At 52.0% G+C, this 16143-nt stretch overlaps 1 protein-coding gene across 2 annotated transcripts; it reads right to left on the bottom strand.

Annotated features, from left to right (window-relative positions):
* Positions 1 to 338: 338 nt before the first annotated feature.
* On the bottom strand, positions 339 to 15938 carry PKIG (cAMP-dependent protein kinase inhibitor gamma). 2 transcript variants are annotated; one of them, XM_027646026.1, is made up of 4 exons: positions 15709 to 15938; positions 10251 to 10318; positions 1478 to 1653; positions 339 to 1295 (listed from the first exon to the last, which is right to left on the bottom strand). In XM_027646026.1, the coding sequence occupies exons 3-4, from the start codon at positions 1626 to 1628 to the stop codon at positions 1216 to 1218; spliced, it is 231 nt and encodes a 76-aa protein (XP_027501827.1). In that variant the 5' UTR covers positions 1629 to 1653; positions 10251 to 10318; positions 15709 to 15938; the 3' UTR covers positions 339 to 1215. The 2 variants fall into 2 exon arrangements, with proteins under 2 accessions (XP_027501827.1, XP_027501828.1); XM_027646027.1 differs by having other exon boundaries at positions 15712 to 15938.
* Positions 15939 to 16143: the final 205 nt, after the last annotated feature.

Here is a 16143-nt window from a genome sequence, read left to right as displayed (position 1 = left end):
TACTGGCACCAGTTCTGCTGGTGTCTGGGCCAGTGTGCCAAGTCCCAAGCCAGCCTTGAGCTTGACTTCTGGGGCAGTAACGTGGAGGGGAGCACTGCTCCACAGGTGGATGAAATGCCCATGGGAAAAGCACTGCCTGGTGGGAAACCTGGGAAACCTGTTTCTAGAATGTTCTGTGCCCAACTGTATCTGCCTCCCCCTGGGGGCTGCAAACCGTGGGGGTTTCATAGACCCAAACTGAGGGGACTCTCTTGTAGCACAGCTCTGTGTCTCCCTGTTAGGGGAAGCTGGTAAATCCATCCCACAGATCAAGGCAAAACAGAGGAAGAAGAAACATCGAGGCAGAAAAAAACACCTTCAGTACTTGAAGGTTGTGTTATTTATTCCAACAGCTTATAGAGTTTTATCAAACCATCTTTAACACAAAACATGTCTCCTAAAAGAGAGAATGGTGTGAGATCCTACCAGAGATCATCTCAGCTAACAGCTTGCAAAGTTAAGCCTGAATTTCAACAGTCAAACCAGCGAATTGTTTCTCCCCTCCCCTTAACAACATCTTAAAATGCTGACACCCAAACGAAAAGGTGCCTGTGGCTGGTGCTGCTGGGTCTCCAGGTGGGGCTCATCCCCACAGAGCTGTGCTTTGGTCCTTTCCTGATGCTAAGCAGCAGCAGCACAGGTGAGTGGTGTGGACATGAGGGCAGTGGGACTGGTCAGGTCCCCTCCCCACTGCCCACCCTGACGAGGGGCCACGTGGACAGTCCAGAGGCCAGGTCAGATCTAAGATGCAGATGGAAGGTGAGGCTTAGAAAAACCAATTAACTGAACTTCTAATCTATGGAAACAGAATAAATAATAGTCTAAATTTGCAAAGGAGGAAGGTACCTTGGACAGGAGAGTCTGATGTGTCTATTATTACTGAAACTGTTTTCCCCCTAAGGGAAAATCGCAGCTAAGGCATCTTGAGAATGGCTCATGTCACTACAACCACGGCAGTGTTGCTCTAAATCATTAGGGATGGGGGCAGAAGTCTTTTGGAGGTGCCAGTCCTTGCACAGCATCTTGTGGCTCTCTACAGAAACATGGTTGCAGCAGAGGCATCTGACGGACAACTTGCTGTTCCAGGTTGGCTTTTGTCCGCAGATTCAATTGCAAATTCTTGTCTGATGTTCACAGCAAGGCCTTCCTCCTGCCCATCCCACCCCCTGTTCGCTCTCATGGGGAGGGGCTGCTTTCTTGCCCCTTTGGTCTTGCTCCAGGGTCGTTGTCAGAAGAGGAGGCATCTCTTTGGCTTTCTGCGAAAGGGAGGATTGGGAAGAAAGCAAAGTTACACCCTGCTGAGGACACAAGCCACCAGTAACTCCTACAGCTGACTTCATTCTCATTGCCACCTGCAGACCCACTGCTCCCCTGCTGTGGCCAAGCACTTCCCAGCCTGTGCCAGGAGCTGGGCTCGCCGGTGTCTGTGGCAGCTCACCTGCTCCCTGCACGGCGAGGTCGCCGAGCTCCTCGGTCAGCTTGCGCATGCTGATGGTGGTGGCATCTCGCTGGATGTCGTGGACAGCGTTCCTCCGGCCCGCCCGGTCGCAGGAGATGAAGTCGGTGTAGGTGCTGGACTCTACCTCCATTGCATCTCTATTCGCCTGCAAAACACTGTGGAGAAAACACAGCTGTGAGGACGAGGATGCTCGGCAAGGCTCGAGTCACGGCTCCCTCCAGGTGAGGCTGCTCCGTGGGGTTAAATTACAGCACGAAAAAACAGCCCCTGTAACTCTGCTCTGGTTCCTCTCTCAGCAGCCACCGAGATCTCAGATATCAACCCCCTCGTGTGGGGAGACCCACCGTGCTGGGTGGCCCAGTGTGCCAAGGATCCATCCCAGCTGCCTTACTGGCCCTTGTTCTACCTTCCCACTGCAAACCGAGGCAGACAAGGCGTTTTTCTCTCCTTTGGAGTTTCCAACCTTCTCCTTTAGGCGCACAAGGTCGCCTGCAGCAGCTTTTCCCTTCAAAAAAAGCATTACAGAGAGAGACCTCCTTCCTCCTCAAAATGCTACAGGAGCTTTGAACAGAAGCCAAGTTTGGCTCACTGCAGGGGGGAAGGGGTGCTGACCCAACCTGAATTTGTAATGGGAAATGACGGAACCCCTGGGAACAGCTGGAGGAACACAGGAGTATTTTATAGGTATGAGGCTTTGGAGCAGTACTGGCCTCCGCTGGTTGTGGGATGTCACTGAAGAAGTGTTGGCCTGGACTGCTGTGAGATAAGCACTTTAACACGTGAAAAACAGCCCTTCTGTGAGACACTTGGATCCCTTCACTCCAGATTTGTGCCCGTGCCAAGGGCACAGCACAAAGAAAGGCTCGGAGCGGCCACTTGTCACACGCGAGCTCCGCTGTGAGCCAGCTCCGAGCTCAGCCTGATGAATCCTTAAATTGCTGGTTTTTCCCTTCAGCCCAGGGTTTCCCTTGCCAGCGTTTGCACAGCACACGGAGTGCAGGGGCTGCAGCAGCTCGGGGTGTCCTGTCTCCTGGGCACAGAGCTGGCGAGCACGCGCTGCCTCGTCACGGGAAACCCATAGCTCTCGGTTCCTGCTCCTGTAGACTCCGTTTGGCACTTAGTTTGTTTTTCTGTGTGGAAGTTAGAGATTGTTGTCTTATCTGTGATTCTGCTCACTGTAAAATACGCCTCTAGCTCCACTGATGGTGTCAGTGCTGGGAGCAGGTCTGGATTAGAAACATGTGCAGTGAAAACAAAGTCATGCACGTTTAATGCACATTCACTCCCTTTTGTGCCTCGGGGTTAATGACCCAGAGAAGTTTGCTCAGCTTCCTGTACAAATCCTGCTTAATATTGATTTTCCTACCAGGGAATTCTGCTGGCAGACCACCAGACTGGACAGGAATTGCATTCCTCTGCCTAATACCCAATGTTACGGCACTAGGAAGGAGATGCAGCAGATGGGATGAAAGAGGTTAAATTCCCCCCATTCCTGAGCTGAGCAGGGTGCAGTAGCCACAAACCTGCAGAAAACCAGTATGTCTTGGTAGCCCCAGGGACTCCTCTCTCGGTGCTGATGTCAGATCAGGGAGTGCTGGCACCGGCTCACTGGTGGGATGTGGGGCTCAGCCTACCCAGACCTCCCAGGAGATCCTGCTTCCCCAAATCCAGCAAATTCTTGCGAACATCCATCTCCTCCAAGGGCTTGGCATCCATCTAGCCCCTATTAAATGAGCACTGGGAAAAGCTGCATCCTTTGTCCCAGCAAGATATCCCAGCTGTTTTTCCTCACCTCCCCTCCTTCTGTCCCTGGGACAAGGCACACGCTTTGGATGCAACAGGCTGGATGAGCTCAACGAGCCTTTTCCCCAGGACAGGCTGAGCATCCATCATTCCCAGACAAGTCCTTACAGCTCATCAGAGCTCAGAGGCTGCTGACCTTCTGCAGCTGCCAGAGATGTCACACGGACTTGGGAGGCTTCTCCAGGAGTGATCCACACAAGGCCACTTCTCCAGGAGTGATCCATGAGGCCAGTCCAGAGCTGAGATGCTCCAGAGTCCTCCTGCCCTTGTACTGAGGGCTGGACCACCTGGTTTCTAGGATGGAGTGCCCAAAGTGGGGACAGGAGCCAGCCCCTGGGATGCAGCATTTTCCCAGTGTTCCTTGATGTAGCTGCCAACAGTAGTGGTAGTGCTGTGCCAAGCCACAAAGTGCCCCATCACATGGGAACAGGATGGGATCCTGACTAAAAATAGAAGGCACCAAGAGTGCAGGTCCGGGCGGCCGGGAGATGGCGCGTGTGATTTATTTATTTCCATGGCTGGGAGGGTTCCTGCCTTCGGCTCTCCATGCAAGGAGCTGGAGACGGGCGGATTTACGAACAAAGCTTTCCAAATTGTGCAATTCCTTTGGGATTTTCAAGGTGGGCGGCTCTCAAAAGCCTTGCAGGCAGAGCCCTCCACACTAGCAGAGAGACTGCAGCCTTTTTCTCCAGGAAGCTGTTGGACTGAGAGGGTGATGGAAGCAGTCGATTTTTGATAGAAAAACCTGATTTTTCAACAAGCACTTCCACATTTCCAGGCATGTGCAAAACAGTTCCACCGGGTTTTACTCAGTAAGAGCTTGTAGCATCCGCCAGGGACAACAAAGGAACCACCTTCCCTCTTGCCCAGGTAATTCAACCTGAAACTGTGATACCATGGACAGTCACTTAGGGGTGGCAGGGGGTCCAAAGGGGGGTGCATCACCTACCTTTGGTTTTTCATACTCCTGTGGGCTGATGGGATGATGGGCCTGCTCTTGCCAGGCATTGTGGGAATAATCCCATGGCACACACATACAGTGCACAAAGGTTTCCAGGGCACTTCAAAGAGGTGATTCAGCCTGTCCCCAAGGGCACTTTCCTGCCCTCCCTTTCCTCCCTGCTGCTGATGGTAACAGAAACAGTCCCTGTGCCCTCAGCACAGCGTGCCAGCCCACAGGGATGGGGCAGGGAAGCTGGGACCTGCTGCCCACTGTATATTCCTCAAAAGCTTTCCTGTGCTGCTTGGAGGGAGGCTGTGTCCCCTCTGCCACTGGGACATGCTGCTGCCTGTCCCAGAGCAGCTGGTCACAAGTGAGGAAGCCCCTCACAAGCTGCCACTGACATTAAGGGTGTCCCAAGAGCCACCTCTGCTCCCATCCACCCAAAGCAACCTGGTTCTGCCAAACCTGCCGTTTGGCCTCGTCTTAAGTTTTTTGTAGTGTCTTGTGAGGACTAAAAAATGTGGAGCTCTAACAGTCTTGGCTTCGTTGGCATGGACTTAACTTCCAGGGCAGTTTTGCTGTCAGACTGCAACTGGGCTCACCAGCATTTTCCAGGGAAGTCTCCCAGCAGCTGACAGAGCAGCTGGCTCTGCTCTGGGGGCTGCTACTAAACCAGCTCTACTCGTTCTGGGACATCCATTTAGGATGTGGATGCTGAGAAATTGAAGGGTTAAATGTTTCTTCTGCCTTTTGGTAGAACAAACTGGGACATTTCTTTTGGGTCAGTTCCATGTCCTATTCAGTCCCACTGACAAGCCTGCATTTAAATCCCTCTTGCCTGCTTCGCAGCACAGATCCCAGGACTACAGCAAACAGTTACTGCAAATAACGTAAGAGTGGCAGAGAAATGACCTGGAAACTCCTGGCAGGTTACCCTGAGCACAGGGCCCTGTGTCTGCAGGGCCAACACAAGCCCTGTGACCCGAGCCAGTGGCCAGGGCTGATCCCCGGGATTGGATGGATGCTGCAGTCACACTCAGCACTGACTCCACTTTCAAGGAGACCCTTCACACAACATGGCATCTCTCCCTTGTCTGGGTTAAACTTTTTATGGCTGGAAAGGGCTGTTTCTGGATGGTGGCTATCTGCAGGATGGGCTGCTCTGTGCCTCCTCTCTGCTGGCAGGAGCCCAGCACAGCCCCAGCTCTGGGTGCTGCAGCCCAGCTGTGGCCCCTCGCTGTCCACTGCAGTTGGGACACAGAGCTGGAGGTTTTGGTTGGAGTTGGCTCCCTCATCCCACAGGACACGCTCTCCCACCCGCACAGTGTCACACCAGGGGACACAACACTCTCCTGGCCATGAAGCCAAATTAAACCTATGGTTCCAGGGTGAAATTCCAAATTTCTGCTGGGGACTGGGGATGTGACCCCATCTACTCATGCATCACATCCCACTTCTCTGCCCTTCCTTGCCAACCTGCAGGGACCAAGGCATGGAGTGGTGCATTGTGCAGTGCCCCTTGCCCTTCCATTCCAGGGTACAGGGACTATTATTAGACCTCCCCTGCTGGGGCCGGATCCATAACAACAGCAAAACATACTCAACAGCCCTGCTGGGCTTTTAAAATATTTACAGAGTGAGATGGTTTACTGAAGAGGGGGGCCTGGTAGAGCACAGAGACGGGAGCACCGGGATTTCTGTGCTCCCTGTGGGTTTGCTGTGAGGTTTCCTGCTGGGAGAGTTGGATCCAGCGAGGAGAAAAAAATATCACGCAGGGCTGAAGCCAGCACTTGAGGTCAGGGGGTTTCCACCAACTGTCTGACAAGCTCCAGCTGGAATTTCAGCAGATTTTCCACTGGGATCTTGTCTGGGAACATGCGTGAGGGGCTGTACATCAAAGAAGGGCTCTGTAATGGTGTTATTGGGGTATTTTTAGACCTGTGATCGTGCTAAAGGCCTCATTATGTCTCCTGACCCCTCACTAGAGCTTAGATTCATGGCCAGAAGCTGAGCTGAAGATGCAGCTTAGGATGAAGATGCTGCTTTTGGGAGCCCAGTCTGGCAGTGGCTGCACAAGCATCAAGTGTTGGTAAGGCTGGTGACAGGGTGTGTACCAGACACATCTGCTGGGTCTGTGTTCTCCAAAATGTGGTGGGAGTGGGTCTTACTGGCCACAATTGATGTGCTCCAAACTGCTGAGCCCCAAGTTTCCTGGCTGGGTGAGAAACAGGCAGGAGCAAGGCAGCAGCCTCATGTCCTACGATGGAAGGGTGTGTCCACCTCATGTGCTGAGCAGCTTCTTCCCAGTAAAGAACAGTGTGGAAAAGCCTCACCACACTTTAGTGATGAAGAGATGTCAAACTGGGCATGGCACACTGGTATTTTGGAAGGCTTTTGCTGTGGTATTTCTTGTAATAACTCTGTACCCTCTGGCTCTTACACTAAGTACAATAAATTCAGCCAGGGCAGATATCCCAGCTGCTCCAGCCACTGCAATGGTTTTGCAGGAACAGAGCTTCTAGCATTCCCTAAGACTTGGTGGAAAATTGTAATTCCTATAGGAGGAGAGGGGATACAGCTGAGGCTCAATGTCCACAAACAGATCCCTTCTTTTGCTTTTGGTTTTACAGTATAAAGATCACTGTAGAACTGATAACTAATTGCTTAGCCCCAGGTTTAAGATTAGGCTTAGACTAACTCCTCTGTGACTTCACAAACCTTGCATTTAGCTCTACCAAGCTCTCCAAACTCTCTCCCGCCCCACCTCCGAAAGACACGTCCCCAGCCCCCCCAGTGCAGTGTCCCCACTGTCCCAAGGCACCTCCTGCTGCCCCACACCCTCACAGCCACTGCCCGGCTTCCTGCTGATGTAAGAAACACTCCAGACAGATTTCAAAATCACAGCTGACCCTTGGCATAGGGGTAGGGTGAGTCCCTGTGTGCGCTGCCATGGTCCCCAGGGGAGAGGGGAAGGCTGGGGGAGGCGGGAGGGCATTGCTCAGCCGCCAGGATGGATGTGTGGGTGATGTCAGGACAGAGCCGCCCGTCCTCCATCCGCTCATCCCTCTGCTACAGGGACAGCCGAGTGCCCAGCTCTGGCCACACAGTGCTGCCAGCCTGGAGCAGGCAGCACCCCTCTGCCAGTCCCCATGGGACATGAATGCTGAGCATCTGCTCCAAAAATCCTCCACCATGGGAAGAATCACGGTTTGCCTTGGCAACCGGGGTCTGATGGAGCCCTCTGCTCCTCCCTTCCCCTAAGCACCAAGCCTTGCTGCAGCTTAAGCCTCTTCTGCAGCTTCTCAATAAGTTGATTAATGAAAATAATTGGTCTCTTTGTGCATCTGGAGACAGTTGCCGTGACAGCAGTTGTATTTTTGTTTTGTTCCCAGGTCGAGCTTGTTTTCCACATCCCCCAGCTTCAAGATGTTCACAAATCAGGGAGCACTCTGTTTCTTCCCCACCTCCAAAGGACACGTGTCCCTCTGAGGGATGAGTGGCAGAGGGGATGAGGCACATTCAGCCCTGGTAAACCTCAGAACGTGGCAGACTGGCAACTTTTTTTCTGCCTGTTTTTCACCCCCTCAAGCCAGGCTCACACACTGCTCTGACTTCTGCAGAGCAATGAGCAGAGAATCAGATCCCTCATGTTTACCCAGAACTGCCATGAGCACTGACAGGTCCCTCTGTCCCCTGCAGGGGCCCTTTCAAAGCTATGAGTCCCTTCTCCATTACTTTTATTTTCTCAGATTTTTTTTTTGCTGCTTTTAGATGTGAACATATTTTTACACGAGCAAAAACAGTGACTGTGTGGAAGATCTGCTAATGCCTGAACTTGCAAAGCAGACAACCCACAGATCAGGGACTTTAAACCCTCCAGCTGCAGAAGCCCCACAGCTGCTGTGGCAGGCTGTGTTCCGTGTTCCATGTATTCTCCTTGCTTGTGATGTTCAGACACCTTATCATGCCTGGGCCACGGGGTGAATTCCTTTGCAATGGGGATCCCCTTCAGACTTGGGTTTCCTGCCTTCCTCCAGATCGTTCAGGAAGAAAAGTCCCCAGGGCACTGACCTCTGAGTCAACATCACCTTCTAAAACCACTTGAATTCCTGGCCCAGGGATGTTCAACCTCAGCACATCCCCCCCCAACACTTTGCAGGCTTCCCTGGGCAAGGAGAAGTCAAATAAGCACAGAGAAGATGCAGCTGGGGCTATTTTCTAGCACAGCTGCCCTTGTCACATATAAGAGGAAGGTGAAGCCATAGCAAGCCTTGATGCTGTAGCTCTGCTTCTGGGTTGAGGAAGACCTCTCTACAGGACAGAGGTAAGCAAGGATGAATCCTTATTTTTATGCCTAGCAGGAAAAAGAGCTATTTAGTCCAGTTCTTCTTTGTGATCTGAGGAGTTGAGCTCTGCTGCTGTGTGAAAGCAGTGCTGGCGTGGCTGGGAAGGGGAGCACAGCTTGGCAGAGGTGTTGTGAGGGCTGTAACTGCGCAGGTTTTGGTTGAGGGGGCTCTGCTTAGCACAGGGAGTGTGAAGCTGAGAGCCACCTGCCTTGGCTGAGACTTGCACAGTCCCACAGGAATTTGCATCCAGCATCCAAAGAGTCCTCCTGACTCAGTGCAGTGTAAAAGGCTGAGTGAAAACCTGTGAAGCCTCCTGAGGTGAGAGAGCCCTGGCAGCTCCCAGTGGTGCCTAAAAATAACTGGGGCACCTCTTAAAGAGTGTCAGTGTAGAATGAGGCTGATTAGCAAAACCAGGCTTAGCTCTGCTCCCTGGAGCTGGCTGCCTGTCTGTCTGCTCCCCTGCAGGGAACAAAGCTACTAGCAGACCCCCCCATGCCAGGGTAGGGGCAGTGCTTGCCTGGCAAGGTGAGGGCGGGGGAGGATCTGTCTTTGGGGGCTGTGAGAAGGGTTGGCTGGCTGGGATGGTGCTGTTGGTACTTGACATGCAGCAGGAAAGGGAAGTGTCAGAGTTCAGAACAGGCTGGCAGTTTGGGGTGGCTGAGCTAAGCCCTTTCAGGTGACTCCATGGCTCCTGCAAACCTCTGGAATCAGGAGCCCCTTTGGCTGTTCTATCTTGCTGGGACTCCTACCAGGGCAGGGAAAGCTCTGTAGAAATCTTCACGGAAGATTTCTGTGATGGATGGAGAATTTCTGTAGAGCTGTGTCAGGTGACAGCAGCTTCTGATCCTTCCTGCAGGCAGGGTAGATCTCTCTGTGCAAGTCCCCAGGGATATGAGCTGCAGTGGTGCTCGAAATGTGCCTGTAACATTACACTGGGGATGCTCAGTGATCATTGCCACTTACAGTCTCAGGAAAGGGAAATCTCCTAATGAAATGAATTGTCAACTGTTTTATGGTCCACTGAAATGCAGCCTTGGTGGAGGACACGGGGTGTCTCTGCACCAAAGAGTCCTGAGATCCTGTAGTGCAGATCTCAAACAATACAGCCCTGGCAGCTCAGTGCAGGAGCAAAGAAGGCAGTGACATGATCTGAGCACGGAGGGGTACAGAAGTCAAACCACAGAAAGGATCTGCTGTTTACGCAGGAGCCACAAAAGGTTAAGCTTTGGGGATTCCCTGGATCTCGCTGGACTGACTCTACAATGCAAGGCAAAACTCCCTTACATGGTTACTTACAGGAAAACAACATTCCCCTGCACGGCATGCGGGGGCAGCCTGGGAGCAGCGTTTGCTCACCATGTCCCCACTGCTGGCAGGGAGAGGCTGTGCACAGGATTGGCACTGGGGCCTGCCTTGGAGTCAGTGCTGGAACACGGCTTGGTACAAGGACACGGCTGTGAAGCGTAAATAATACAGCAGGGAAGTCATTACAGCAGAATTGTTGATGTTTCTTTCCTCTTAGCAGCCTTCTAGCATCTAGTAATTCAGAATATAGAGGGAGGTCAAGTGACTCTATGATACAGGAAGGAAAAAACCCATTTTTGTTTATAATATCTCCCTGTGAATAGAAACTTTATCAGTCCAGAGTGTGAATGCCTACCTGATTCAGTTGACTTTCCTTCTGGACATGACTTCAAACAAGCTTCATGCAGAGCAGGACAACAGCTTCTGGGGAAGAAAAGAAAAAAAAAAATTAAGACAACATTATCTCTTCTTATTCTGGGAAGCACAAAGCTCAGCTGCTCTTTCCACTGTCTGTGACCAGGATGGCAGAGGGGTGGTGGGGGTTGGTAGGCTCAGGTGGAGCCTGGCTTGGCGAGCAGGGAGATGCCAACCAAGGGGTTGACGTGTAAGGAAAGACCAGCTGGGGCTGCACAGAGAAGGGCTCTTTGGTTTTGCTTCCCCTTCCGCTGCCCTCCCACAGGTGCTGGGGAGAACTGAGGCAACTCATGTCTCCTGACCTGCACAGTGGTGACCCAGCAGCTGCCTCAGGGTATAAGTGGATATTGGTTTGCAGCTCTGCTGCCATTTAAAGAAGTGAAACTTCCATACTGGCTTCTCCAAGGTGAAAGGGGAAGTTTGATCTGATAGTTCTGGTGCCTCACTGGGTCTGTGTCCAGCTCCTTGTGTCTCTGCTGTTTGTGCACAGCTGAGCCTCCTCCTGCTGTCCCCAAGCACTGCTCAAAGACATTTCCTCTGTGGCCTCAACATCTGTGGGTGCCTTGCAATCCCTTGACCTGCAGAGCCCAGCCAACAAGACACTTGCTTATTTTAGCAGCTGTTTCAGCCTTCTGAGGTTTTTGGAACATTATGGACTGGTTTTTTCCCTTTGTCCCAGGGACAAATATTAGCAGAACAGGAATCAAGAGATGAACCATTTAACCATATAAGCAGTAGCTCATCTAGCAATTCATCTGTCTGGGCCATCCGGGTTGAGCACCACTGTGACTGGAACTATTTCTCATCCTTTTCCAAACTGGGACAGATCCACAGCCTTTTTCTTTGTTTTTCTGACCCACTTTCAAAACTTTGTAGTTGGAGCTGACTACTTGCTGGCTCTGGTCCTGCTTCAAGGACAGGGCACTTGCTGCTTCTGTGTGTCAGTTTGCCCATCTGTTATATGGAGTTATTAATACTCCCTCCCCCTGTTAGATGCTTCAAATAACTTAAAGCACTTTCAGATCTGCAGATGACAGGCTTACAGAAGTGGAAAATGCTAATTATGATCATGACAGCAGCTAAACAAAGACACAGGGATTTAACAATACACTTTTGTTGGTGTTTACCTCATTTATAGCAAAGTGCTTACTGGAAACACTGGACCGGAAAAGAAACAGCATTCCCACAACTCTGGGAATATGTATCGCCCTTTTGGGGCACCAAGCAGGCAAACAAAAGCAGGAAAAGGAAGAAAGCCAGCTTTGGAAACCCACAAGTCTTTATTTTCCTCCTTTGCCTTCCTGCCCCGCTCTGGTTCGTGTGTTACACAGCCCAAACAGTTAAACCTCCAGCAATTCAGGAGTGTTGCAAAATATCTCAATATACCTGGCCCTCTGCCAAGGGAAGCTTAAAGCAAACTGGAGCAACGATGCTCTGAAGTACAAGTTACCACTGAGCAGCTTTGTTCCAGATGGGACACGGTGGGAACTCCCCATTTTCTCTCTCAAAAAAAAAGCTGATTTTGGATTTTGCCCACAGCCCCTACTTGGGCATCTGGAGTCTGCAAGTTTTTTGAGCCCCTTGCTCCATCCACAAAGGCTTGTCCTCTTCTGGCTCACCTGCTCCTGCTGCTCCCTGGGCAATGGGCAGAGCTGGAAAGGCCAGGAAACATCCCACACGGGGAGTTTGGAGATTTAATGGTGGTGAGGTGTGTTAATCCATGCAGTGTAACTAAGGATGGGCTGAAGTGACTTGTTAAGGAGCACCACATTTCCTAATCTAGTCCTATAGCCCATCAAGGTACACAGGATTATTTTGGGACCCCAGTGGAAATGTTCATTGGATAGTTATATCCATACCCATCAGGAATGAATTACAAGGGCACCAGTACAGAATTATAGAATAATTTAGAGTGGAAAAGATCTTTAAGGTCATGAAGTCCAACCACCAATCTAACCCTGCCATGTCTGCAAGTGCCACATCCACATGTCTCTTTAACATCTCCAGGGATACTGACTCCACCACTTTCCTGAGCAGACTGGTAAAGTGTTTGACAACCCTGCCAGTTAAGAAATTTTTCCTAATATCTGACCTAAACCTCCCCTAGAGCAACTTGAGGCCATTTCCTCTTGTTCTATCCAATGCAGATGATGCACGTTTGAGGTTTAGATTTTCTCCATGTTGACCAGCTGTTATCCAAAAGGAACAAACACATGAAACAACCTTGGTCCTCTCAGCATTGCTTCAAAATGAATGTGTGTTCCAAAAAAAAAACCAAAACCCAAACCATGCCCCAGAATGTTTTTTGGCTGAATTCAGCATTATTCCACACAACAGCTGTTACGGTGCTGCTTTGATCCACAGAGGAAATCCTTTCTGGTTTCAAGTAAGGTGATGGCAGAGGAGAGAAGGTTATTCTCGTGTCTCTTGGTTGCTGGGTAAACAACAGGCTGCATACATGGCTGATCAGAACAGGAGCCTGGTCCTCCCAGAGCAGCCAGACTGCCTTGTTTAGTGTCCTGTCTGCAGCAGCAGCTGGCATCCTTGGTACAAGAAAACCTCTAATTGTAATGGAATGTTTTTCATAAGTCAGTAATGACTCTGAACCAGGAGGTGTTATAATCCTTAAAATGCAATATCCTCTTAATCACACCCAGGATTGTTTTGTTACCCAGATAACTACCTGGTACCCATTAAAATGCCTTCAGAGCTCTTTGCTCCACTGATATCTCATGGCAATGAGCACCACAGATTAATTACACTTTGTGGAAACAGTAATTCCAGTAAAGTTGATGACGCTCTGGTGGGGATATGTTTGGATTCTTACATCACTGCAAGTATCAACAGAAATGGCATTTCGGTGCCCGCCGGGGACTTCCCGAGGCAGCAGCTTGTGACCAGCAACGTGCCTGCATGAGAGCTGCTGTGCAGGAGCTGTGCAAAGAACACCCTGGCTGCACTGGAGAGTGCTTGGGAACTCACTGTGGAAACCAGAAATGAGTGGAGTAAAGTACATAAACCTCCAGGCTCGAGGGCAGTGAGACTTTTGAAATGGGGCCCAGGCAGTTCATAGTCCAACTGCTCTTCCTGCTCGTGCTACAGGTACCAGCCAAGACCTGGAGTGGTGTCTCCACCTCCTTAACTGCCATCAAGAGGAACTTGGGACAAAGCCCATGGAACACCTGAACCCTCCCTTCTCACGGGCTGGTGCTGGCAAGCCTGGGGAGCAACATCCCTTATGACTTGGCTTTTTCTAGTCATGAGCTAAAGACAACTAGAAACACTGGGCTTTTCTCCCCTCTCCAAAACAGGTGCTGTGACGGAAAATTTGTTTTCTGGATCAGCCCATGCAAAGAGCTTTGGTGACATTAAGGAAACCCCTAGGAGTGTGGAGAAACAAATGGAATGTGAAGATGGGAGAGACCAGAACAGGTTGACACAGAGAGGCAAACAAAAAGCTGGGCTGAAGCTTCTGCTGTTCTTTATGGACTTGTAGATTCACTCCCGATTCTGCCCCAGACCTGTGTGAGCCCAGGAAAATCATCTGTGATCTGCAGAATAGTAATGATGCTGGTGTTTGGGTGCCCAGACAGGCTGGAGGCATTAATGCACAGCAGTATGCTGCAGGAACTGGCTCTGAAATGTGGGAGATCAGGAAATGTCAGCAACTTAGAAAATGTTTTCCATAGTTATTTTGGGTGGCAGGGTTGTGTGCCTGCGGGTATTCCTCTGAGTGGGCTCGAAAGTAGATTTACTTCGGAACAAGAAGATAAAGGAAGAAAGCAAAACTCTGTGTTCTAGCTCACCCTGTGCCTGTACACGTCCTCAGAACTGTCCACCTGGGTACAGAAGATGCACAGCTATGAACATTCCTGGGTTTCATCTCTTCATGACCAAGCTGCCCATGCTGGAAGCCCAAGCACTGTAGTTAATGGTCTCCAGTTCTCTGAGGCATATGAGTTTGCACTATCTGGAAAGTGTCCCCAAAACTGATGGCATGTGGAACTGCCTGGAGGACTCAATGCTCTGTTCTGTGCCTGAGGTATATTAAGCACTATTGGTATATCCACGCTGTAAATGGCCATTTGACCTATATCTGCACTGTAAATGAACCCAGCCACAGAGGATCTCTTCATACATCCTTTTTTCCCCAACACCATCCCTCACGAGAGCTGGGAAGTGACAATTTCTCAGCTGGGTGCCCACACATTAGCATGGTGGCTCTTTCCAGCCACGAGTCTCCAAAGCCAAGCACTGTCCCCCAGTAACCAAGCCAGGCACGCCGAGAAAGCAGCCCAGAGCTTGAGGGGCTGCCACCATCCGAGGGGCTCTGCCACTTGGCCAAGCCATCCCCACTTCCTAAGTCTCCCCTCACCCTCTCACTGCTGCAGCTGCCTCTTGCTCACTGACCCCAGCGTGTCCTGCTTTGAGTCACCAGCCCATCCACCCAGGGCATTGCCTCTGGGTTCACAGCTATACTTGGCTCTTGTTCTGCAGAACCATTTACCCCTTCCAAGCAAAGGGAAATTTCCCAAAGACGCTTTTGGGGCCAAGGCATTACATGCATGTGAAAGCCCCCCCACCGCGGCTCGCTACCAGCTGCTTAGGGGAATCCAGAGAGAGGAGAGAAACGCACACAGCTCCGAGGTGGAGGAATTTGCAAAGCCTCCTGAGAATACCACCACACAGCACTTCTTTTTTTATCCCGAGTCTTCGCCTTTTAAAACATTTGCTTGGAAAGCTGGATGCCAGGGAGTCTCCGAGCCCGCTTCTGCAAAGCTGTCGCCCGTGCCCGCAGCTCGGAGGGGAGCCCCGGGCAGCTCCTACGGCTCCTGACAGCCCGAAGGATGGATTCCCACCACGGCCCCGCACAGACGGCACGCCGGGTGCCCGTCCCACAGCCTGTCCCACCGCCCGGCATCCCTGCCCGTGCGAGCGCAGAGCCACCCCGACGCTCTAAGGGATTCCCTCCGGCGAATCGCTCAGAATAAACGGACGCATGTTAGAAATGAGGCCAGAAATCCCCACGGGCGTCACTGATCCACTGGTCCTTTGTGATTTCCAACCACCGAGCCTGCTCTCCCCGCTACCCCTTCGCGCCGATCCGCGTTATTTTCCAGGCGAAGCAGCAGCCGCCTCCTGCCATCAGCCTGCACGCGGCTTCTCCCGACAGCAGAGGAAAAAAACCCGGGATGCAGCTGGGTTTTTTTTAGCCCACGGTTTGCCGGGCAGCAAACCCCTCGGTGTTCGCAGCTGGCTGGGTAAAAAGTTAAGCGTTCCCTCCCTCCACAAAGCCCCGCTCCGCGGCGCGGCCGTGGCAGGAGCGCGGCCCCCTCGCTGCACCCCGGGCAGGTGTCCCGGCCACCCACCTCGCCAGCCCCTCGCCCAGCCCCACTTACAGCCGCTCCCGCTGCTCCTCGGATCCCGAGCTCCGCGCTCCCGCCGCCCGGGAAGGGCTCCCGGCTGGATAACACCCTCCTGCCGTCCCTGCCCTGGAGAGCAGCCAAGCCGGCCCCGGGGGAGCCGCGACCGGTTTCAGACTCGCGGTTTCCTTCTGCTGGGAGCTGCTAAATGAAGTTGCACTTGTGGGGCCAAGGGGCGTGTTCTGCTCTCCTCGAGTCAGTCCCTGCCCGCTGTAATCCAATGCTCTGCCCGATGATGTCAAGCAGCTCCCGCTCGGCTCCTACCTTACAGTCGGCGGGAGGGATCCGTTTCCTTTTCACAGGGATCTTTGTTTAGCTTCGGCTTGTAACCCCATCCCCCGGCAGCTGCGTGTGCCCGAGCATCCTCCCTTCGGTGCTCAGCGCTGTGGCTTTTGCTGCCGGGCGCTCCCT

This window comes from Corapipo altera, unplaced genomic scaffold, assembly GCF_003945725.1.
Source record: "Corapipo altera isolate COAL_440 unplaced genomic scaffold, ASM394572v1 64, whole genome shotgun sequence".
NCBI lineage: Eukaryota > Metazoa > Chordata > Aves > Passeriformes > Pipridae > Corapipo > Corapipo altera.
Note: the sequence above shows the minus strand (reverse complement) of the source record. Positions and strands in the feature narration are given on the sequence as shown.